Source organism: Pseudopipra pipra, chromosome 1 (assembly GCF_036250125.1).
Source record: "Pseudopipra pipra isolate bDixPip1 chromosome 1, bDixPip1.hap1, whole genome shotgun sequence".
Taxonomy (NCBI): domain Eukaryota; kingdom Metazoa; phylum Chordata; class Aves; order Passeriformes; family Pipridae; genus Pseudopipra; species Pseudopipra pipra.
The window spans coordinates 153,141,410-153,165,929 of record NC_087549.1 but is presented as its reverse complement, the minus strand read 5'-3'; the positions used below and the strand labels follow the sequence as shown (position 1 = coordinate 153,165,929).

Genomic DNA, 24,520 nt, shown 5'->3' with positions numbered 1-24,520 from the left:
GACGTGGCACTCTGTGCTCTGGTTTGGCTGACAAGGTGGGGATTGGTCAAAGGTTGGACTCCATGACCTTGGAGGTCTTTTCCAACCTTAATGATGCCATGACCTTTGCTTCAGCTCTCCATGCTGGATGCAGACTAGGAAGCTGTTGACCCTGGATCCTAAGAGAGGGTTAATCCCCATTCACCTGCTGCCGACATTTCTTGGGTCTCCTGGGGAAAATCTGGGCCCTCTGAAGCCAATGGGAGAATGTTGCTGAGCTTCCATGGGTTGTTATGCTGTGGTCCTTTATAAAAGGCTTGAGAAGTTGCAAATAAAACAGGTCCCCATCCTTGGCTGCTCACCTCACACCCCTCCATCAGGAACACAGGCAATGGGAGCTTGGTGCTCCCATGTGGTTCACATCCATTATAAAGCTGTGGAGATGCCACCGCTGGCACAGGGTAGGAAACCATAAAAGGCAAAGTAACTGTTGTATGAAAGGACCCAGAAGAGTTTGAAATATCCCATTGCTTGAGCAACCAGGGCCAAATCTGAGCAGGTGCAAGCCAGTGTTGGCCCAAGGAAGGAGGGAAAGCTGGACATCACCAAGCAAAATTTGGCCTGGAGATGTTCCTTCCACCTCTCCAACAAGCTGCATCAGTCCAAAGGCAATCACAGATAAGAAATGCCACCAGGAATGCTCAGACAGGTGTCAGTCCTTGCTGCTATCTGGTATTTTCCAGGCTCAGATGCAACAGCTCCAGTGGTACAGGTCCCCCATGGGTATCTTCAGCAGCAAAGGAGTAGGTACATCCAAAGGGTGAGGGAAAATCATCTCTTCTTCCATTAGTTTCCCAATATCAGTGGTGGTGTTGCTGGTGAGGTCCCCACCTCTCCAATTTAAACTAATAAAGGCACTAGATGCTTTTGGATGGGCTCCTTGGTTTCTCTACTGCCAATAGAGGAGCTCAGAGAACCCCGGCTCACAGTTCACACAAACCTCATGGAGCCAAGTAGGACCCAGGAGCTTAGCCCTCAGCCCTATAACACCTTTAGGGGATGTAATCCCTGAATCCCTTCCACTACCCCCTCACCACCCTTCCCTGAAAAGCTATTTTTTTCTTGGCCCCGCAACAGTCTAGTTGTCTCACACACACCTCCCACCAAGCCCAACACACAGCCTACACATATGAAGCAGTGGCAGTGGTCAACATTCCATAGGAAGCCCATCCTGCCTGTCTCCAACTCCGCACACAATTGCCTGAAAAAAAGGCTTTCAAAAGAACAACAAAAAAAATAATAAAAAAAAATATATATATATAAGAAGGCAAAGCAAAAGCCAAAGCAAAAAAGGTAACAAAGAGAGTGGTGGATCTTTAGGTTTTCTTTTATAAAAGACAAATCGTTTATTGATTCAGTCCTTCCACTTGCAACCTCTTTGGTAACAGTCATAACACTTCCAGACTGGGAGAACGCAGTGGAAAGGCCCAGTTCTGACCTCTCACCAGTTTCAGAGCTCAGCAAGCCCTGAGATGTGCCTCGGTGAGAGGCCAGAAGCAGGTTTCAAAGCGTGGCCAAGGACGTGGCCTCGAGGGACAGCCCAGACCAGCCCACCCTACCGTGACTCGCTGCGCTCGTGGGCGGCCCAGAGAGAGCAGCCCCGGCACCCCCAGGCAGAAGATGGCTCGGGATGGGGATGGCTGGCTGTGAGCCGTGCCCTGGAAGGTGGCTTTGATGAACCTCTTGGGACCTCCTGGGCACTGGCCAGCGGGGCCCTCAACGAAGCAAGACTCGCCCGTTCCTGCGGTAGACAACGCCTCGCCTCAGCTGGCCCCGTGGTGATGGACTGATCCGACCACCCCAGCCTCCCCCTCCTCACACCATCCCAAAGAGAGTAATTGCTGTACTTGGAGTTAAAGATAAACATATATTGATTACACATGGTCATTAAAAAAAAAAAAAAAGAATAATAATAATAATAATAATACATTTCCTAGAACATTACTTAAGACGCTTCCGAAAAGCGTCCGAGCTTCCCCTCCCCTCCCCGCCTTCCCTTATCTATACAGAATAAAGTGCTTCATTTAGTTTGTTCACACTAGTAGAGCCACCAATACACTCTTTAACTTGGCATGTTTGGGCAACCGATACTGAATGCCGGAAAATAATACAGAGCCAAACACCAGGCATGAGAAACTAGTTTTGAGGCAAGTGCTTGGGGTTTCATTCGTTTCCTTCAAGTTCCATGCTACTGAGGTTGTTCTCATTCCTATTTTTTAGCTTTTTTTTTTTCTTCTTTTTTTTTTTTTTTAACTATTATTTTCTTCCTTTGCAAGTCCGACCCAACTCCCGTCGTGGTTCCGTGTCACCGGGCAGGGCTGCGTGTGGGGAAGCTCTCGCCGTCCGTGCGAACAAGGGGCGTCTGTCTGTCCGTCCTTCCCTCCCTCCCAGCTTCAGGCAAACCAAGAGTTCACTCAGTGGAGTTGTCTAGCAGCGGATGCTCATCTCTATTGCACTGTCACAGCCATTCCCACCTGTCCGTCCGTCCGTCCGTCCGTCCCACCGCGCCGGGGTTATGGCTGTGGTCCGTAGGGCCAGCCGCGCCTCACGGGGGTGTGAGGCCAACTGGTCTGTGCTAGCAGGCTCCTGGGATACATAAACCCAAAAACAAACAAAAAAAAAAAGGACCCTCCCCACACGACTCCCTCCCTCCCCAAAAGTTCAAATGAAGGGGTGAGGGGGGAAACAAAGAAAAAACAAATCCCGACCCAGACGGGTGTGGGGCGTGGGTGCGTGGGAGGAGTCGCCGGCTGGACGTTGCGTTTGCGGCGTGTCCGTGAACTGCGCCGTGGAAAACAAGCCCCTCTCCGCCCTCGCGGTCTTGCCGGAGAAGGGGTGTGAGAGATTAAGGTGCGAGAGTTAAAAATTAAAGTAAAAATAAAAAAAAGAATTAAAAAAAAAAAATTAAAGTAAAACGTAAAAAGCTTGAAAGCGACGGACCCGACTCCTCTGCCTCCTGCCCCGTCCAAGCCCAGCTGGTGCAACAGGGCCGGCCGGGACGGATCTGGGATGGATCCAGGATGGACGAGGCACTGCGGGAGCGACTCGTCTGAGCTCTTAGTACTCTAATGAAAACCAGACATGGAGACACACTGGGGCTGAGTAAGGGTGTAGACAAAAGGGTTCAGAGGCCTTGTAGGACTCCTGGGAACTGCCCGGGCCTTGGAGAGGGGAGGGAGCAGCAGGGATCTGGTTCTCCAAAGTGCTGTGTGCATGGTCACATCTCGACGTCTCCAAGTGGCTCTCGAAGGGGAGGGGGTGCGGCTGGGATCAGTCACTGGGCTCTCCGCTGGGCTTCCACCCTCAGTGAAGTGCTCTCGTCTCACAGAGAAGTCCAAGGGGGGCAGGTCCTCACTGGGAGAGGATGAACTGGGGCAGGAACAGGGAAAGCCACCTCCAGGTGAGTGGTACAAGGGAGCAGATGTTGGTGTGGGTGTTTACTTGGGGGGGAGAAGTCTATCAGCCAGGCAGACCATCCAAGCCCTCAGGGCAGAGAGCTCCCATCCTATCTCGAGGCTGAGCATGAAGGAAAAGAGGCACAGGGAAGCCTAAGGGGGATCTGGGAGGCAGTAGAGGAGGAGACAGCATGGACCACTCCAACACCTGCACAGGTATCACCGAATGCTTCTCTAAAACAATCATCTCCCAGTCTGGATCTTGGTCCCTTCAGAAAGCCAATGGCCACAAGAGCTAAGTGCCCCCATCCCTCATGGGTCTGTGTTTGGGAAGGCTTTGCACCATTCTAAGGAGCCCCAGGGTTATGGAGGACAGCAGGGAAGCCTCTGGAACCCACTGAGAAGGCTGATACGGAGAAGCAGCTCTGCCATAGCAACCTCCTTTTGCTCGAAGCAGATGGAGATGGGGGTGAGCTCACTGGTACCGAGTGAGGTGCTGGGGGATCCACGGGATCCCAGCCAACATGGGGATCAAAAGCAATCTGTTGCTCCAAAATGCCAACATCCACAAGAGCAGCCAGCTTCCCCGAGATGCCAGGCATGGTGGGCACCACTCAGCACGAGGGCATAGCACTCGGCTGACCCATCACCTCAAAGAGCACTCAGCACAACAGCAGAAGCTCCCCTGTCCTGTCCCTGTCAGGCTCCTGCATGTCCCTGGTCAGCAGAGCCCCTGAGCAGGGGGCTGACTCCTCCCATCTCTGCAGGGGCAGCCTCAACGCTGCCCAAGTGCTTTGCTGATTTGGTCCAGGAGGTGAAGCACCAAGACCTTTCACATAGCCTGGTGTGGCTCGTTATCCCCAGTGCTCTGCTCTCACTCAGAGCAAGGTGCAAATGAGACAGAGCTCTTGCAGCCCACTCAGGGACCTGTCTTCCTTCTTGCTTACCAAGAGCTCTGCTCACCACCTCCTCCATGACCTGATCTGTGTCCGTATTTGACCCCAATTCTGGCCTTGGGAGCAAGGAGTCAGCTGCAACACACCCCACCTCTCTGCCTGTGCTGGGTGCTCTCTGGCCCCAAAGGGGGCACTTCCCCAGGCAAGGAGACCATACAACTGTGGCCAGGCTGATATGTGACACCCTGGAGCAGAACAAAGCAGTGAGAAACCCAGCTGGGACCCCAGTGTCCAACAAAGAAGTGACAGCAAAGTCTTCCTCTTCTCTGCCATGAAGCCAGGCATATTATTCCTAAGTGAAACCAAAGACCAGCTCAACTTCAGCAACTTCAACTAACCAACACTTCAGGGCATCACCAAAACAACCACAGCCCTCACTGGTCCCCTCTGGTCCCCCCAAACCAGGGCAGGGCAACAGATACCAAACCAACAAGGAGAGACCAATCTTAGGAGAGCAATGTAGGCAACAAGCTGGAGGATAGGACATTGTCACCAGGATGAAGGAGGTCTTGCTTTAGCTCCAGACCTTGCAACGGGACCCAACCTGGAGCTCACCCACCACTCAGGGGTTATTCGAATTTTTAAGGCACTATTCTGGGCCGATTCTGCCAAGGAATGGCAGCGTCCTGCTCCTCTCTCCCAGGCCACCCTCCCGCTGGTCCCGAAGCCATCTGAGCTGTCCCAGGGACAGCTCGCCAACTCCAGAGCATCCCCAGGAGCCCAGCTCCCTCTGGGATTAGCAGAAAGGGCACACTGGAGCCCAACACACTTAGGGCACCCCAAAACTGAACTGGCAGCGAGCTGCAGATGCCCCGAGATGCAACGTGGGTGTTTGTGCTTTTGCCTACGGAGGAGGAAAACCTGGCACAGGGAAGGAAGATGTGATGAGGGCTGCTAAGGAGAACATGCTGATGGCTTTCCAATGGGGACATCCGGGCTCCTCCATGGTGCCCACCTCTCAGCCTGGTGGGAGAAGAGCCTGATTTGAAAGACCAGCTTTACAGTACAGGGATTCAAGCACCACTAACTGGATTTCAGCTTAGAAATATCAATGCACCGGCAGGAATTCTTTCTCTCAACGCCAGATATAAGGGCATCCTGCTCCTCCCAGCCCCGCCAGCATCCCAGGACAAAGATGGAGCTGGAGATGAAGCAGAGAGTGACAGCTTTTACCTACACCCTTACGGACGGACGGCGGTTCCCCCCCAACACCCACGCTCCTCTGGAGGGGCCTCTTCCTGCTCCCCCTTTCTGCGGAGGATGACGGGTGAGAAAAAGGAATAAAAACCCAAAACAACCCCAAAACGAGGAGGAAGGGGGGGTAGAGAGCAAGCAAAGCCTCGTCTCCCCAGGGGGAGGCGTTCCCGAAGGGCAGAGCAGTCCGTGCAGGCGCATGGCCGGGGTGGGGGGCACCTAATTGTTGTTGGAATTTATCCTCCCCGCGGGAAACAGGGGAGGGGGTGGCGGTAGGTGAGGAGGAGGAGGGAGGGTCTGTGGGAGAGGATGGAGCAGCGGCAGGGGCAGGGGGGACACGCCGGGGCCGGGGGGCAGCGGGGCGGGGCTGGTGGCGGGTTGGGGGGCAGCCGTGTCCGAGGCCAAGGGGTTGCTGACGCGGAAACATTTCTCCTTGTGGGCCTTGAGCATGTTGGAGAAGCGGAAGCGCTGCCCGCACACGTCGCAGGGATACGGCTTCTCCCCCGTGTGGGTCCGGCGGTGCCGCTTCATGTTGGGGCGGCTGGTGAAGCTCTTCCCACAGATCTCACAGATGTAGGGCTTCTCGCCTGAGGGTGGGAGAATGTGGATGAGAAGCGGGGGGTTGGGCCAAAACCCCCACCACAGAATCAACCAGGCTGGAAAAGACCTCTGAGATCATCCAGTCCAACCCATGACCCAACATCACCCTGTCAAACAGACCATGGCACTGATGCCAAGTCCAGTCTGTCCTTAAACACCTCCAGGGATGGTGACTCCACCCCCTCCCTGGGCAGCCCATTCCAATGGCTGAGCACTCTCTCTGTAAAATATTTCTTCCTAATATCCAACCTAAACCTCCCCTGGCACCACTTAAGACCATGTTCTCTTGTCCTGCTGGTGCCTGGGAGAAGAGATGAACCCCCATCCAGCTCCCCCCTCCTGTCAGGGAGTTGTAAGAAGTGAGGAGGTCTCCCCTGAGCCTCCTCTTCTCCAGGCTCAACAGCCCCAGCTCCCTCAGCCTCTCCTCACAGCACTTGTGCTCCAGTCCCTTTCCCAGCCTTGTTACTCTTCCCTGGACCTGCTCCAGCCCCTCAATGTCCTTCCTGAGCTGAGGGCCCAGAACTGAACACAGCACTCCAGGGGTGACCTCACCAGCGCTGAGTCCAGGGGCAGAATCTCTGTCCTGGTCCTGCTGCCACACTGTTCCTGATCCAGGCCAGGATCCATTGGCCCTCTTGTCCCCCTGGGCACACTGCTGGTTCATGTTCAGCTTCCTGTTGATTAGAACCCTCAGGTCTCTCTGTGCCTGGCCCTGTCCAGCTACTCTGTCCCCAGCCCGTGGTGCTGCCGGGGGTTGTTGTGGCCAAAGTGCAGGACCCGGCACTTGGATATCCTTCTGTCCACGCAAAGATGCTACACCCATCCCATTGCTCTTTCCCCAGAGTTCCTGACTGACCGCAGGAGTTTGGGGCAAGGTCAGGGGCTCTTACCTGTGTGTGTTTTCATGTGCTCATCGAAGTACTGCTTCATGTTGAAGTCCTTGCCACACCACTGGCACATGAACTGCTTGTGGCCGATGTGGATGCTCATGTGGGAGCGCAGCTGGTACTTGTACTGGAAGCGCTCGTTGCAGTTCTGAGGGGGTGAGACGGGGATGAGTCCCTGATCAGGACCCGAAACATCCCCCCAGGTAACCAGCAGTGAAGAAATCCCTTTTTTTTCTCCCAAAAGAGAATCCAAATAAATGACTTTTTGGGCCATAGCCAGCCAGGTTTGCAGGCTGGATGGGCTTGAGGTGGGATGTAAGATCCAGGTACTGGGGGGACAGATCCTGGCATTGGACAAGTTTCATCACATGGTTGGTGGAACCCTCAAACCAGGAAGGGATCCCACAGTGTGGGAGCATCCTTGCAGCTGCGCTGGTACAAAGTAGGGAGGAAGCCTCAAGAAGTGGAAGATCTTTCCCTGAATCAGCGGTTTTGTCCTCATTTGAGAGGACATGGGGTGGGGCCACACCCAGGACCTTACCTCGCATTTAAAAGGCTTTTCCCCGGAGTGCTGGAGTGAGTGGACCTTGAGGGACATGCTACGCTTGAAGGACTTCCCGCAGGTCTCACAGGTGAATGGCATGTCCTTGGTGTGTGCTGAGTGGGAGAGGGGCAGGGTCAGGTCCCCACACCTCCACCATCCCTCTCCCCACATCCCAGCCATCTCTCCCAACGCCAGTGCCCAACCCCAGCAAACCCAAAGTCATCTTGGGAAGATGCACAGCATCAACATTTTAAGTTCTTCCCTAATTGCTTGCCCAAACCCTCCTTTTTTTTGGATCTATTTGGTCCCTGCAAGGCCCGGGGACCTGATCTACCATCACCATGTGCAATTTGCTTTTCAAAGCCCAGCACTGGTGTGGCCTGGTCCTATTTTACAAGGGAAGGATGGTCACACTTCAAACCCTCCTTTGAGCACTTCTGAGGTCTGTTTTTTTCTGGTTAAATTAAATAAAAGGGGTTCTCCAACACCACACCCGATTGCCCCAAACCCATCACTGAGCAGACACGGGTTCAACATTAAATACCAGGTCAAATTTTGAGGTTTTGATGTGAGAAAGCTCACACAAGATTAAGCCCAGCCCTAAACATTCAAGAGCAACAAAAAACCAGCTTTCACTGCCCAACTGCTGGATGGAGACCCCTAATGAAGTCTCCCCGTGGCACCAGTGCCCCCCGCACTCACCAACCATGTGTTTGCGCACGTGGGCCATGGTGTAGAACTTCTTCTCGCAGATCTCGCAGGAGAACTTCTTCTCTGCGTAGCCATGGACGATCTTGTTGTGCTCGTGGAGAGACCAGAGCTTCTTGAAGCCCTTCCCACACGTCACACACTGCAAGGAGAGAGGGGATGGTGAGGGAAGCAGGGGAACGTGCCCAGACACCACCAGCAGTTTCGTCTCACTGGGCAATCACCTTCATCTGTGAAACCTACAGCTGAGATATCAAAAATCAGAATGACCAGCAAGTCTGACACAGACCTTGCCACTCCAAAACCTCCAAACCTCAAATTTCTATCCAAGGGATGAGGAAGGGACAATGTCCTCCCAGGGAAGGACGTGGCATCTCCGTCAGTGGCTGTATCAGGACTTGTGCAAGCAGCAGCTCATGCATCAAGGCCCTATTCCCAACTGGGAATTTTATTTCCTAAATGAAGCCATCACATGAAATAATCCCAACCCTCTGTGCATAAGAAGGCTGCAAAGAATATAGAATCAAGGGGAATCCCAAGCCAGGGCAGCACAACTTCAGTCTTCAGCAGGATACTTCACCACTAAATTATGGATACTTCACCACTAAATGAGTTTTCCAAACATATCTATGACTCTGTGATGTCCAAATGGACCAAAATGGACCCAAAAAACAGTCCATCAGCACGAGAAGAACAACACAACGTGCAGAGTCTTTTCCAAGAAGTTTTGGCTGGGATTTGCTTCAGCTCCAACAAGTTCAGTGTTTCTCTGGAAGTTCTAAGGAAAAACTCCAGCTTTGGGGTGAGACCTGTTTGAAGCATGTGAGGGCAGTTCAATGCTCAGGGAAACACTTATGTCCATACAGGAAACCACTGCTGGAGCACAGGGATGGCAGGCAAGGACCCTGTCAGGAGCTAAGGGTCTCTCTTTCCTCCAAGGGTCAGCTCTTTCCACTTCATCTTTCCCCGACTCATCTTCCTCTTGGTCAACAGGGATAAAACCACCTCTTCTTCTCACAGATGTGCTGAGAAAATAATTCAAGCCTTGGAGGCACCTCAGAACAGCAGAGCTGAGCGGTACCAGTGGGCCCAGGGAGGGATTTCTCCACCTTCCCCTCCTACCCAGAGGAACAGACTCTCATTGATGGACTTCAACCAAATTTTGCTGTGATACCTTTGAAAATACACCTTTGTGCTGTGAAGTCACAGTATCTCTCCATATATATTTATATGTAGGTGCCCAAGGGGCAAAATTAGGGTCACAGAGCCACTCCCAACCCTCATCATCTTCATCCTGCCGTGCTCAAATGTCAACACGGGTAATCCTCTGAGTTTTACTGTTCCTGAGTATGTATTTCCATGGATTCCAGTTTTATCTCTGCTTTCAGAGGTATTTCAGGGCAAATTCAGGACTAGAGCCTGATATCAAAGACACATCAATATCCATTTTCTCCACTTCAAATGAAAAAGACTGCAGGGGAGTTTTAAAATGAAAGGTAGAGGGAAAGCAGCAGAGGTAGGAAAAACCTCAGGCTGGGACCAAACACCCCGGAGGGCTGAGCTCTGTGTCCTCAGTTACTGCAGAAAATCGTCACTCAAAAATGTGGAAGTGACATCCAAATGAGGGGGAAAAAAATGAGAATATAAATCCTTTCAGGTTAAGAGGAAAACCACACAGAAGCTGACCAAAAAAAGAGTTTGAGGAACAATCCAACAAAGCAAAGGATGAATTGCTTTTCAGGTGGTGCATGTTAAGGAGATGGGAAATGATCACAGGGAGTGAGATGATGCCTAAAACCTAAAGCACTGTGGATGAAATTTGGGGACAAAACAGGGAAAGAAAGCAGCAGAGCTGACTGGGATAAGAGAGATGGTTCCTCTATGGGTCTGGTTAAACAGCAAGAAATAAAGACTCTCTATTAAACATATAAAGTTAAAAAAAAAAAAAATCTCTTTTCCATGCAGACATAATTCCATGGTATATTGATAAAGTTATTCAATATTACCAGAGCAAACGGAGTGAATTTGGCTATTTGTCAAATTAAAAATGCTCAATTAAGTGAGAGATAATGATCACTTTTTCCACAGAAGGAGGTCACTGCAGGGGCAGTTGTGGCTCATCCTACTCAGAAATGACCTGGAAAAGGCATAAAAAAGGAGGGAGGAAAAAAGCAATGAGGTGACAGCCCCATGTGATCCACCTGGAAAGCAGATGAGGCTGAGGAAACATCCTGGGAAAACTCCTTTTTAATTTCCCAGGCTTTATGACAGGCTCTGAAACAGCCACCACCACTCAGGTATTGGAGCTGCTCTCATCCATCCTGGGAAAAACCCTCCAAAAGAAGCAACTTCAGCGCCGTGAATTTTCCAGGAATATGCACTGAAGGGTCAGTGCAGGCAGTGCTGCACCTGGGAGCTGAGACTGTTCCTGCCTCCCTGTTCCCTGCATACCCTAAGGCCAAAATCTGCCTCATCCCCTATTTTATTTGGGATGCCACTGGCCAAGGACTCCAGCAGCACTTGGGTTGTGTTCCCTTCCTCGAGGAGAGCTGGGAGATCATTTAAAATCCGGTCACTGGCTGGAAGGATGATGGATGAACTCTCTAGAAATTGGGATATTTTTAATTAGCAGCAGCAGCGTCATGGAAAACAGCTCGTTGTGGATTAGGAGAAAGGATGGAGGGACCTTCAGGAACACACATTTGCTGCTCTGATGGGGTGCCTCCCTATCCCCCCCAAAACTGCACAGATTGAACAGAGACAATTTGAAACACAGGATCTCTTTAGCACAGGGGGAAGGACACACCAAGCCTGAGCCACTCAGGGATGTCAAATGCTTTCGGAAATTTGCTAATACCCACCAAAAAAAAGCACAAAAGGCAGATTAAAACCATTTTGACTCCTGTCAGCAAATCTTCAAATTGTGCTGAATGGGGTTCAGCCTGGGTGGGAACGGCTGGAGCGTGTCTCCATCAGGGTCTCACAATGTTTTATCCAGATTAACTGAATCAACTCAAAAGAAAAATAACTCTTCTAAAATTAACTCCATGTTTCCACCCAACCAGCCAAGGAGGAAGCAATAATCTCCCTGCACAAATCCCATGGCACTGTGGGACCCTCCTGAGCCTGAATACGAGTCATGGGAGAAGGAAGGTTCCTTCCCATCAGGATTACCTGAGCATGAGCCCACCCCATAATGTAGCTGGGTGGAATGACCTCCATGGTGTTTGGGATGTCCCATCATGGTGGGATGCTCCTCCTTTGGTGAGATGGTCCCACCTTGGTGGGATGTCCATCCCCAATGGGATGCTCCACCCTTGGTAAGGTGTTTCCTGCTTGGTGGGAGGTACAACCCTACTGGGATGCTCCAGTCTTTGGTGGGATATTTCCCCCTTGGTGGGATATCCATCCCTAATGGGGTGTTCCACCCTTTGGTGGGATATTTCCCCCTTGGTGGGATGTTCACGTCCCTGCCCTGGGGATGGGGCTGGCTCACCTGGATGTTCTTCTCGCAGTCGGTCTGGTGGTGCAGGAGCAGCTCACTCTCCAGCAGGAAGCGCTTCCCGCACTTGTCGCAGATCTGCATCCGGCTGTGGGTGACGTTCATGTGCTTCTCCAGATACCAGCGGTTGTTGAAGATCCGGGGGCACTTCTTGCACGGGTAATGCTGCTTCTCCTCCAGCTTCACCTTCTGCCCCAAACCATCCTGTTCCTTTTTCCTCTTCCTCCCTCGCTGGCCTTCTTCTTCCTCCTCCTCCTCCTCTTCCACCTTGGCCATCTCCTGGGACCTGGTTGCCATGGTGGGTTTGGTGGCCTTGGAGGCCCGGCTGCCCCGGCGGGGCTGCCCACCCTTTTCCCTTTTCATCTCCGATGCGTCTTCATCGTCATCATCATCATCCTCTTCTTCCGTCGTCTCCTCCAGGTCTTCCTCCTCACTGCGTTCCTCCTCCTCCTCATCACCCACCTCCGCATCCTCCTCCTCTTCCTCCTCCTCCTCCCCTTCCTCGTTCTCCTCCTCCCCGTCCTCCTCTGTGTCGCGCCCGTTGCCATCCGGCCGCCCCATCACGGCCGCCTCGCTGGCGGCCGCCTTGCCCTCCGTGCCCTTGGAGACATTGAGGGTCTGGTTGTTGAGGTTCACCTCCACGATGATCTGCTCCCGGTTGTACGAGCCCTGGCTGTCCAGGTCCTCCTCGGACTCCTCCCCCTCCATCTTACACACGGCGCCGGCACCGCCATCCTTCTCCTCCTTGTAGTACTGCTTGGCGGGGCCGGCGGGGAGCGTCCCGCCGCCCGTCCCGTCCTCCACCCGCACCGAGAAGGGGTCGTTGCCCTCCCGGGCGTAGATTTTGGGGTGGGGGGCATCCACCTCCTGCTTGATCTCGCAGTAGTAGGGCGGGGGCCCCGCGCAGCCCTCGGTGGGCAGGGCCATGTCGGTGGCCAGGCTGAGCGAGCGCGTGTCCAGCAGGTCCTGGCAGGACGACGCGATGTTGTTCATCTGCAGCACGGCGGCCGCGTTCAGCACGTCCTGCACATTGCAGGAGTTGACGAGCAGCTTGGAGGTGTAGATGAAGTTGAGGATCTGCTGGAGGCCCTGCGAGGTGAGGGCCTCCAGGGAGAGCTCCACGCGCTGCAGCTGCTTGTTCTGGGTGAAGAGGGAGTGGAAGAACTGGCTGTAGGCGGCCAGGACCCCCTTGTGCGCCGGGAAGATGCTCTTGTGCTGCACCAGCACGATGTCCACGTCGCACAGGTCCGGCTGAAAGAGGCGCTGCTCGTTCAGTCTGTCCATCAAACACGTGAAGTGGAGGGCTACATCCTCCACCAGGGAGTACTCAGCAGAAGGGTAGTCAGTCGTCTTTTCGACTATCAGCTGTGGGGAGGAAGGAAATAAAATCGTTCAATGGGGCTCTTTCCCCCCCAGAATCACCCACCTGGTCGTGCCACCCATCGCTGGCCACGCATCCCAAGACAGAGATGTCAACTGAGAAGCTCCGTTGCCATCCCCAGCTTGGAGATGCCAACCAAAACACTCCATCCCCATCCCCAACTTGGAGATGCCAACTGTGAAGCTCCACCTCCCACTCCAGCTTGGAGATGCCAACCCTGAGGCTCCACCACTAGACCCAGTTTTGAAACACCCGGAAGCTCCACCACGTGTCCCTGCTTGGAGTCACCAATCAAGATGATCCACCACCTGTCCCAGCTTGGAAATGCCAATGAAAAGCACTTCATCACCAGCCCCAGCTTGGAGATACCAACCAAGAAGCTTCACTGCCAGCCCCGGCCTAGAGATATCAATCAAAATGCTCCACCACCAGACCCAGCTACAAGATGCCAACCAAAACGCTCCACCATCTGTCCCAACTTGGAAATGCCAACCAAAACACTCCATCCCCAGCTTGGAGATATCAACCAAGAAGCTTCACCAGCAGTCCCAGTTTGGAGAGATATCAACCAAGAAGCTCCACCACCAGCCCCAGCTTGAAGATACCAACCAAAATGCTCCACCATCTGTCCCAACTTGGAAATGCCAGCCAAAACACTCCATCTCCTCCCCAGCTTGGAAATACCAACCATGAATCTCCACCACCAGCCCCAGCTTGGAAATACCAACCACGAATCTCCACCACCAGCCCCAGCTTGGAAACGCCAACCAAAACACTCCACCACCCATCCCAGCTTCAAGATTCCAACCCAAATGTTCCACCACCAGACCCAGCTTTGGAACACTAGAAACTCTACCACCAGGCCCAGCTTGAAGACACCAACCAAGAAGTTCCACCACCAGATTGAATCCGGGAGACTCAACCAAGCAGGAAGCCCCAATGAAAGGGCAGGTCATGGCCACAAGCACGCACTGATATCCCTTCAACATGGGTAGGAGGCACCACGACCACCCCACCTTTGGACACAGAGGTCCAAAGCCAGGCTCAGCTGTCCACACTCACACAGAGGAGATGTCACACAGGAGAGGGGATGCCTTGACCTTCTGAGCCAGATTGAGACCCCAGGGGGGTCATTTGCCCCACACAGGAAGCCAGTTTTAGGGGCCAGCTGAGATTTAACCCCCCGAATAGAAGGAAATTAGGATTTTATACCTCCCTGTTTGTACAGATAATTACATGAAACCCACAATCCTCTGATAGTTGCTGAGTATCCACCGGGATGATTTATGTGCTTTTTTATGCCCGTGTTCGACTGCCTGGGGAAAGGTACTACCTGGAAAAATTCAAATCAGGGAGCAGCATGCCCAGGCTGGGAAATGCTGGGACTGCCAACCCTCCCCAGACTGTGTTTGCTGGGTATTTAATTGGGCTCACACGTATTTTGCACAGTCCAGACCATCCCTGGATGTTCATCACCTTTCCTGGTCATACTTGAGCCCCAGAACGGGTTCACCAGCTTTATCCCAAACCCAAGGGATATCCCATACCCTAAATCCTGTGTCCTGTATTAAAAGCAGATGGGACATATCTTTTCTCTCTGCTTTCCTTGCTGAGCACCCAATTTGTGGATGGAGACAGATCTGGGCTTGTTAATTCCCTCTTTCCCCACCACTGTGGGATGTGACAAAGGACGAGGTGCAGAACAGTCACAGAGATGGAGATTTCAACCTGCTGGGTTTATCCTGCACCTCCTGCTCCACAAAGAGTTTCTCAGTTCCCACTTTTTCTGGGACAAATGGCAGCTCTTGATCAACACACAAATTCCAGCAAGACACATTTTGTTTATCTTCTGTGATTTGGTTGTTTTTTTTTTTTTGTGAGCCAAAGGCAAAAGCACACCCAGACAAAAATGTTTAAATAATAGAAAAGGGTGTTTTCTTCTCTGTTTTTTCGTCAAGCAAAAAAACCCTTCCCTCTCCCTGCCAAAATGTTTCATTTTCACTGGATTTCTTCTCAGCCACCAACTCATCCAACCAACAGGGATGTCAGCTTTGGTTGGTCCTGACAGCCCTGGAAAGCCCAGGGAAAAAAACCAGTTCTGCTCCAAATTCTTGGCTCTGCAGCCTGGAATGGGGCAAAAAGGTATGAAAAGAGGGGGGATTATATAGATTTTATATAGGTTTACATATGTTTTTTATATTTTTAATGCTCGATACATTCATGTTTATGTACATTTAAACTGTTTATATCTAAAAATACATAAATACATAAACACAGAAACATTTTACACGTGTATTTGTTACAAAACGCTGCATCCCAGTTGGAATATCCACCCACCCCCTCCCCTTTCCCGAGTCTAGTGACTGCCAAGGACATTTTGATGAGATCTTGGATGGCTCAGCACATCCCCCCCCCCCCCAAGACACGTAGAAAATAAATAAAAATCCAATAAATATCGAACGCTGGAGAGGCAGCGAGAATTCAGAGGAGCAGTTTGCCAGGTTCTCTCCTGAAAAATAAATTGAATTCGGGGTTCTCCTACTGGGATTCGTCTCACCTCGATCCCTTATATAGGATGGGGAGAAGCAGAGCGACGGCCGGGGAGAAATGGGTGCAAAACGAGGGGAATTGGACCTCTGCCTCTGCACGGCCCAGCCTGGAAAACAAAAGCCGGGTGTGTTTTTTTTTATTTTTTTCCTCCGGATCGAGGTTTTTTGGCAAAAGGGGCCGATCCCTCACCCAGAGCCGGGCTTTGCCAGGCGGCTCTAATCAGTCCCAGCAGCGGCGAGGACAATGCGTGTCTTGGCCGCGTCCCGCCGGTGACTTCAGCCCGGGCTTGTCAGCGGGAGGCTTTTGCTCTTTATTGCTCTCAGATGCTTTCCGTGAGCTCGCCCGGAGGCAGAGCCCCAGCCAAGACAAGAGGCGCCTGCCGGGGTGAGATCCCGAGAAAGACCCCAACTTGCCCCAAAATATCCCCCTCCGGCAGCTCCCGCCCCTGCTGGAGCAGAGGAGCCCTGGCTGATCAGGATTAATGGGAGGGTTAAAGTCTGTGCTCTGCCTCTGGGAAAACACAAATATTTTATATATATATGTATATTCATATTTTTAAAAATATTTTATTAAATGTATAGAGATATTAAAAAAAAAAAAAAATCAGATTTTTGCTCTTTTCCACCATCACCACCCGGGATGGTTTAGTGCCGTGACAACAGGAGGAGGAACACAGGAGCAGGTCACCCATCCCACCTCCATCCCCAGTCTGGGGTGCTGGTTGGGTGCATAAAACCAGAGTGAACCCTAAAACCCCCACAGACCCAACCTCTGAGCGGGGTCTTGGCACCAAAAAACACCCCCTAAAAATTATTAGAAAGTAGCATGTTCATGAAGTGACGTTCATGAACTCCCCACCCCAAGGGCCTGGCGGTGCCTCCAGCCATCCCTCCCCTCCCTGACCCAGCTCCCCAGTTCTGTTTGAAGTGTTTTCAAGTGATGCTGCCAAAGCCCCATCCCAAAACGGCCACTGGGGCAGGAGGGCGGATGGAGGATGTGGAGGGGGGTTGGATGGGCCCAAAGGGTGGGTGATGAGTGATACAGGAGTGGTGATCAAGGCAGATGCTGAGCTCCCTGGATCAGGGCAGCTTCTCTCCAGCAAGTCCACCAAGAATCCTGCTACAGGAGGTGGAGCCCAAGCTCCATTTCCACCCACAACGTGCCTCAGTTTCCCTAAACAGTCCCAACACCACCTCATCACCTCCCCTGAAAGGTGTCTGTTGCTGGATTTAAACCAATGTACTGTGGTAAAATGCTATTTCTCTTAGCAGGTATTAAGAGCCAGATCCTTAAATGTTCCTGCAGCTCCAAACCTCCCCAAGGGACCAGCAGGTCAGGCCACTCTCACATATTTAAATACCCAAATCCTCAGCCCCCCAGAAGACCATCTATGACCTTCACCAGCCCCTCATTTCTCTTTCTTTCTTTCTTTCTTTCTTTTTCTCTCTCTTTTTTCTTTTTTTTTTCTTTCTTTTCTTTCTTTCTCTTTCTTTCTTTCTTTCTCTTTCTTTCTCTTTCTTTCTTTCTTTCTCTCTCTCTCTTTCTTTCCATCCTCCTTTCTTTTGTTCCTTCCCTCTTTCCTTCTTTCTGTCCTTCTTTCCCTCTTTCCTTCTCTCTTTCCTTCTTTCCATGTCTGTTGCCCTCATGACCAGAGCATCAAGGACCATAACTCTCTCCTGAAATACCACAGGATGGGGGATTTTGGGGCATAAAATGCACATTTAGGTGGTGACAAGCCCCTGCTTCACCCTCAAGCAGAGCAGTTAAGACCAAGTGCCCACGAACCAGTTTCCACCCAGCACAAAATCTGGGGGATTTCCTTAAATTTTTCACCCTCAAAACCCCCATGAAAAAAGGCAATCTGCTTTTCTCTATCATTTTCCAACCACCAAAACATTCACCGTTGACCTTCAGTATTAAATTGCATTAAGGAAAAGTGCTTTAATAAGGAGCTGAATACGATGTCAGCACTTGATCCTCAAAAAACCCCGTGTCCTCCTCTCAATTTGGACATGGCTGCACTTCAGGATGAAAGAGCTTGGCTGAGACTACTTAATGCCAAAGCTTGACTTTTGCTAAGGAAAGAAATAATGTTAATAAACCTATTTTTACAGATTAATTCAGATGACACAAAGGGGTATCATTAGAAATCCCAAACACTCGTGCTTTCGGTTTTAATCCTCAGTCTCCTACAATCTGCCCTCTGCTTTCCAGACCCTTGGATGAAACCTCCAGCCATTTCTCCATAGTTTTGAGGCCGCCCAGAGGGGTTTTTTAAGGATAACGTGACGCCTGTGTCTTCCCACGACTCCCAAAACCAGGATCCACCAAGACGAAGCCGGCCCAGAACGAGCGGCGCTGCCCGTGCACATCTCGTTGCCAAACCACCTATTTTTGGACCACGGCCACGCATGGAAAACATGGCAGAGGGATAACCCACATCCCAACACTCCCTACCTTCACTGCTCTGCCCCGCTGCCGCCTCCCTCCCCGGGGATCTCTCCCGTGGGTGCTCCCGGCACGGGACAGCGCCGGGGGTGGGATTTGTTCGCTTCTCCTCCGACCGACCGACGGGTGTTTTCATTTAATTAGGAGAGGGTTGTCCGGAAAAACAAGCAGGAAGGGAAAACAATAGCTCGGCCACAGCCCCGCCTGGCGAGGCGCCGGCCCCGGCACGGCCCCGAGCGCCCACCGCCGGCATCCTGCCCTTGGGATCGCTGGGATCACCGGGATGCTGCCGGAGCGGCACTGCGCGCTCAGCGGGGATGGTCCCATCCCACCTCCAGAGGCCAGGGATGACCTTTGGGATGGTGGTGACGCCACGTAAAGGGGTGATTTTCCCCTGTGTGTCTAAAATAGAGCCGTATACCTGTTACAGCAACAAGGGGAAGGGGATCAGAGATTGTCCCAGAGCCTCTCCCACCCCAGTGTCAGACATCCCAAAAAACACCTCCCAGCCTCTGCACAAGTGAAGAAGAACATTAACCCAGCTGTGGGACAGTCAGATTCTCCCCAGGCTTTTTTTTTCCCCCTCCCATTTTGTTGGTTTTAATTTTTTGTTAATGATACCCAGCATTTACAGGCTTTGGCTCAAATGAGCTTTTCCCAGGAGCAGCCTGGGAAGTTGGCACAGCAGCACCAGGCCCACCACAACTGTCCTCAGCACAAGGGAACAGGGGAAAATCCCTCTCCCATCCCTGTCCATCTGCATCCAAGGGGACACCTCTGCAAACGAGGGAAAGGTTCATTTGGGTTTCTCTCTCCTGTTGGCAGCATGGGGAGAGCAGGGGGATGAGCTGGGATGAGCAGGGGGATGAGGTGGGATGAGCAACACGAGGCTTCTCTCCCCTGGGAGCAGGCACTGGCTTCTGACAGCACAGCCCACAGAGGGTTAATGGCTTGGTGCTTTCTCATTTATTTTATTTTTTTTTTTTTTAATTTTTAAACCCCACCAGCCTCTCTGGATGGTTTTCTCTTTTTCTTTCACACACAGAGCTGCAAAGCCACAGTGATACTTCCAAGGATGGATGGACATCAACCCTGCCATCACCCCCCATCCCCAAACCGGCCCAGTGAGGTGACATAGCTCCTGGGGGATGCCACCATCCCTCTGTCCCACCAAGGGTGACAGCAAGGGCAATGTCAAGCCCTGGGAGTCCATCCCAGCACGTGTGAAGTCGAGTACCATCCCCTCTGCAGGCACGGCCTCTGCTGCAAAAATACTGAGGCTTCAGCAATGCCACATCATTTCCAGCCCAGGACAAATCCCAATCCCTTGGGAAGGCACCAAAGCAGGCTGGATGTACCAGTCTGTCTGTCCCTGTCCCCTCGGTCAGGGCTGAAAGGGGTTTCTTTGGGCAGCTCAGCCAGACCCAGCACGTGGTGCAGAAGCTCTGCAGGTAATTCCAGAGCTGCGTCAAGCCCGGAGCCGGGTCTGGAGTTAAACCCCGAGGAGACGCTGCTGGATTTGGGCAGAGCAGGCGTCCTCCTGGCAAACACAGACAGGACAGCCCGGTGGCGGGGTCCCCACCAGCGCCTGGCACAGCCAGTGACACCCGGCTGATGGAGATGTCCCCGAGCCGCCACCCTGGCACGGGAGCAGGCGGCGGGATGGGATGGGGTGGGATGGGCTGCTGCCTTCCTGCCGGCGGAGTGCGGGACCTCCCGCGGAGCCACTGCCCGGGTGGACGAGCCCGGGGGATCCGCAGACACGCAAAGCCACTGTCCCCCTCCCTCCCCTGCCCGGGAAAAACAGGAGGAGGGAAGATCCAGGGAGGAAACGAGGACAAAACCCAGCGCTGACCTCCCCAGCCGGGCTGGCGGCCAAGCGGCTGCGCCAGGGGCCGGCTCCGAGCGCTGCCCAGCCCGGGGGAGCCGGGGAAGGGAATCAGCCCCACAGACCCCACGGATGTCCCACTGCCAGCGAGGGAGGGGGTGGATGCAGCAGGGCAGGAGGTGCTCGAATCCCCCCGTGGGGTCATAAGACCCACCCCCAGGACCCCCAGATTCGGTGCCAGGAGCATGGACGGTGCAGCGGGGCAGCCACTGTGTCCCTTGTGCAGAGCCTGGAGACATCACAACCCTGAGCCAGAACCACTTCCGTGTGCTGCCACACGATGGCCGGGAAGAGGGTGAGATCCCCGGGAAGCAAGGTGGATGGGTGGATGGGTGGATGGGTGGATGGAACCTCCCAAGCACTGCTCCATGAGGCTTTCCTCAGACAGCAGCATCCCCTGCCCAGCACCACAGTTCCCATCCCTGTGGAAGCCACCATGACCCTCCAGGTGGGTCAACAGGAAGGTGGGATATGTCACTTCCAAGGTTTGCCTCACACCCAGCCCCCAGTAAACCTACAAGCACAGCGTTTTCCAACCCAACCCCAGACCACAAAACTGTTCAACCTTGAACCTCTCCCAGCATCCCAGGCAGGGCTTTCCATCCTGGAGCATCCTCTCCAAATCCTGGCACTGACTCCAGGGATGGTCCCATCTCCAGTTCTTTCCTAAACCCAGCCTTGACTTGGGCTCTTTAGGAAGCACCACTTGTGCTCCTCTGGTCCAGGTATAGAACGGTTTGGGTTGGATGGGACCTTAAAGATTTCCTCGTTCCAACCCCCTGCCGTGGGCAGAGGCACATTCCATTAGATCCAGTTGCCCAGATCAAGGATCTGGGTGCACCAGGTCCTTCTTACCTCACACTTTAAACATTTTTTATGAACATGCATTAAAATGCCTCATTTTTATCATGATTTTTCCAGCAAATCCAGCACCTCGGGGAGCAGAGCTTTAACTCAGACAGGGTGTCAGCAGCCTTGGCTCCAGGCAAAATATAGAATTGTAAAAGTAATAAGAAAAAAAAGGGATAATTTATTGTAATTAAGTCCTTTACCCATCATATCTGCACTGCCATGGCCAGTCTTTCCCCATATTCCAAGGCCATCCCAGGAGAGGTGGAAGAACACCGAGGTTGGTTGAAGAGGGGACAGCAGCCCTGAAGGATATGGGGACAAGTTCTCAGTGTCCCCATGTGGGAAACCCAACAGAACCATCCCTGCCCTGCCCAAACCATTACAGCAACACAACATAACGTATTCCCCTTAGAAATAAGAAAGGGAAGATTAGGAAGCACAGAGCCTGACCCTCAGCTCATCCTCCCCACCAGCTCCTCCAGCCTTACAGGGACCCGTGGGATGCCAGGGGGCATCCAGGATGCAAAACACGTGGAGGATCTGGGCATCCCCATTTTTGGGGCCAGGCAAACGTGGCAGCAGATTAAAAACTTCATCTCCTGCTCTTCCCAGAGCACTTTGTCATGGCCATCAGCACGTCCCCATCTATAAAGGCTTAAATGCAGCAAAGTGGGAGAGCCCTCAGTTTCCTTCTCCAGCCAGAGCATGGTGGGAGGGTGGGAAAATCAGCAATTCCCCCAAAACCTTCAAAGACTCTCTGATGTTTTGACACATTCGGTTCATCTGCAAAAGGTTCTCTCCCCCCACCCATTTTTCCTCCAGCAGAAAAACCTGCATCTTAAAAATAACCAATATTTAATCAACTCGCAGGCAGCCTCCTGCTTCTCCCTCCCTTTTCCAAAGAAACCAATTCCAGAGGCGGCAGCGGGTTATTTTTGTGGAGGGGCTGACAAGCCTCTCCCGCAGACGGGAGACGGGAACACAAGGCCGTTTATCTCGCCTGGTAACAACCCAACACGCCGTTAATTCCTCACAGGGAGAACAAAGCTCCGCCGCGGAGCCAAGGGGACCCCGGCAAAAGCCCCGGAGCGGTGCTTATCCCAACCTGCATCCTCTGGGAAACTCCGTGGTCAGAGCCGGAATGTTTGCACCCAGCGAGATTTCGCCACAGATCCAGGGGAAAAACAAAATAAAAAAGAATAAATCCTTTTATCTTTCCAAGGAGGAATTTTTGCTCTGTAAGGCAAATCCTCCTCTGGTCCTTGCTGAGGCCGGGTGTGGAAGGAAAGGCTGAATTCCCAACTTTTCCCTGTCTTCCTCGCAGGGCTGCTCGCTTGAGTGGGCTCTGGGCATCTCCCTCCCCACCTCGGGGAATGAAACACTCCCAAAAACACCCCTGCGTGTCCCCTGGTCCATCAGCATCTCCTCAGGGAGATGGGATGCAGGGGCAGTTCCAGCAGCTGATTCCGTGCCAGCAGGAATTTTGCAGGTCGAGTGTGACTGACCAGCATGAACCCAATCCCAATCCCAATCCCAGTCCCAATCCCAATCCCAGCCGGTTTACCCCCAGTCTCGGAGCCAGGGGGTGCCGAGCCCCATCCCACCATCCCGTCCATCATCTCCTGCGCTGAGCCAACGCCGTTCCCTTATTTTTCCAAGCTTGCACTTTCTTCCCCTTCCCGAAAAGCCGCTCGGACGCTTTCCCGGGGTGTTATGATGGGCACGGAGCCAGCGCTGGGGCAATCACAGCCCTGCACTTTTAGGGATGGGGAGGGAGGCACCAGGGTACCGGGAACCGCGGTCTGTGGTCACGGCACATCCCGGGGGATTTCCCGTGGATCCTCCCAGCTCAGGCCTGCCCTCTGCAACTCAGAGTAACCTCCCCCCAAAACTCTGCCGGCCGATAAAATAGGTCACTGCCGCAGGCGAGAGCCCCGGCTGGGATGTTTTTATTATTATTATCGTTATTTTTTAAGTGCAGGGATGGAAAATCCCTTTCCCGGCCCGCAGCGGGGTGGGATGCTGCGCCCTCCCCGCGGCCTCGCTCCTCCGGGATGTCGGGGTGCTCCCAATGTCCCTCAGACCCCCGGGAAAAGGGGGGGCCCACGACTGGAGCCAGCCATGGCGGGGGGGTGGGGGGGGCAGGAATTGGCAAAATGATGGAGTCATCCGGGGAATGGGAATGGCCGAGGAAGCGGCATCTTCTGCACCCCCCCCTCCCCTCAGCGAATCCTCCGGCCTGGGGGCCCCAAAAGTGTGTGTGTCCCCCAAATCCTTCCAGAGACCCCCATGTGGGAGCGCTGAGATTGGCGGGGACCCCCTTGGGGGGAGGAAGGGATCAGACCCCTCCTCACGCCCCTTCTACACCCCCCAAACCCCCCCATCCCCCCTCAAGCCACCCCAAAGCGGCGGGGGAGGGGGGGGGGGCGTTTTTAATGCCATTTTAACCAAATACAACACATTTTCCCCTCGCGCAAGGGGAGGACCCCACGCAATTCCCCCCCCGAAGCTGCTGGCAGTGCGGCTCCCGGGTGGGCTGCGCTCTTTGTGCCCCCCAAAAAACACACGGCCACCCCCCCCCAGCGCTCCCCCCACGCGTGGATGCAGCATCGCCCATGCAACTCCCCCCCACACCCGCTTCCCGCATCCACCTCCGCCGCCCCGGCCGGGATTTGGGCAAGTTTCGAGGCCTTTGGGAAGTCGGCAAAGCCCCGGGAGCGCGAGGAAGCGACGGGGGAAGGAAGGGGAAAGGAAAGGGAGGAATAAAAGCGAGGAGAAAAGGGAAAAGGGGGGGGGGGGGTTTCAGGCTCTACCATTTTGATGCAAAGGTCTCCGCGCTGAGGAGTCCCGGTCCTCCTCCGCTGGCCTGGGGTTTGTGCTCTCCATGAAAAAACAAGGAATTGGTGGGTTGCTGGGTTGGTGGCTTTTTTTTTTTTCTTTTTGCTTTTTTTTGCTTTTTTTTTTTGCTGCCTTATTTCTGCTTTTCTTCTTTTTTTTTTTTGCCTTTTAGAGGAGGAGGAGGAGGAAGAGGGGGTGGAGGGGGGAGGAAATCACCGCGCCAGCGCCGCTTGCATCCCCTTCCCTCTTTTCCTATTTTTTCCCCCCCTTATAATTTCCTTTTTTCTTTTTTTTTTTTTCCTCTCCTCTTTTTCGTTCTTCTTTTTTTTCCCCCCTTCCTTTATTTTCTTTTTCCCTTTTTTTTTTTTTTCCGCGTTTTCCTCTTCTTCTTCTTCTCCTTCCCTCCTCCTCCTCCTCTTCACCTCATCCTGCCCATCGCCATGTTCGCCCCTTTTCGGAAGCCGGAGGAATGCGGAGCGGCGGCGGCTCCGGCTGCCAAGAGCCCCGGGGCCGCTGATTGGAGCCGCCGCATCAGCTGGGGCCAAGGCTGCCCCTTTAAAGCGACAGCAGCCACCGCCACCCCCACCGGGACACCCCCGTGGCCCCTCTCCCCGCACCCCAACCCTCCCTTAGGGTCGCCCCCGCAGCGCAGCATCCCCCGGGGAGCATCCTCTGGATCCCGCTGGGGCGGGGAAACTGAGGCACTCGGAGCTCCCCCCCCCAAAAAAAACTCAATTA

General features: G+C 53.3%; 1 protein-coding gene across 2 annotated transcripts; it reads right to left on the bottom strand.

The window, feature by feature from the left end:
- Positions 1–1,360: 1,360 nt before the first annotated feature.
- Positions 1,361–24,292, bottom strand: ZBTB47 (zinc finger and BTB domain containing 47). Of its 2 annotated transcripts, none has more exons than XM_064639592.1 (6): positions 23,758–24,292; positions 11,820–13,190; positions 8,318–8,465; positions 7,613–7,728; positions 7,075–7,219; positions 1,361–6,171 (listed from the first exon to the last, which is right to left on the bottom strand). In XM_064639592.1, the coding sequence occupies exons 1-6, from the start codon at positions 23,758–23,760 to the stop codon at positions 5,804–5,806; spliced, it is 2,151 nt and encodes a 716-aa protein (XP_064495662.1). In that variant the 5' UTR covers positions 23,761–24,292; the 3' UTR covers positions 1,361–5,803. The 2 variants fall into 2 exon arrangements, with proteins under 2 accessions (XP_064495662.1, XP_064495668.1); XM_064639598.1 differs by lacking the exon at positions 23,758–24,292 and adding an exon at positions 15,764–15,884.
- Positions 24,293–24,520: the final 228 nt, after the last annotated feature.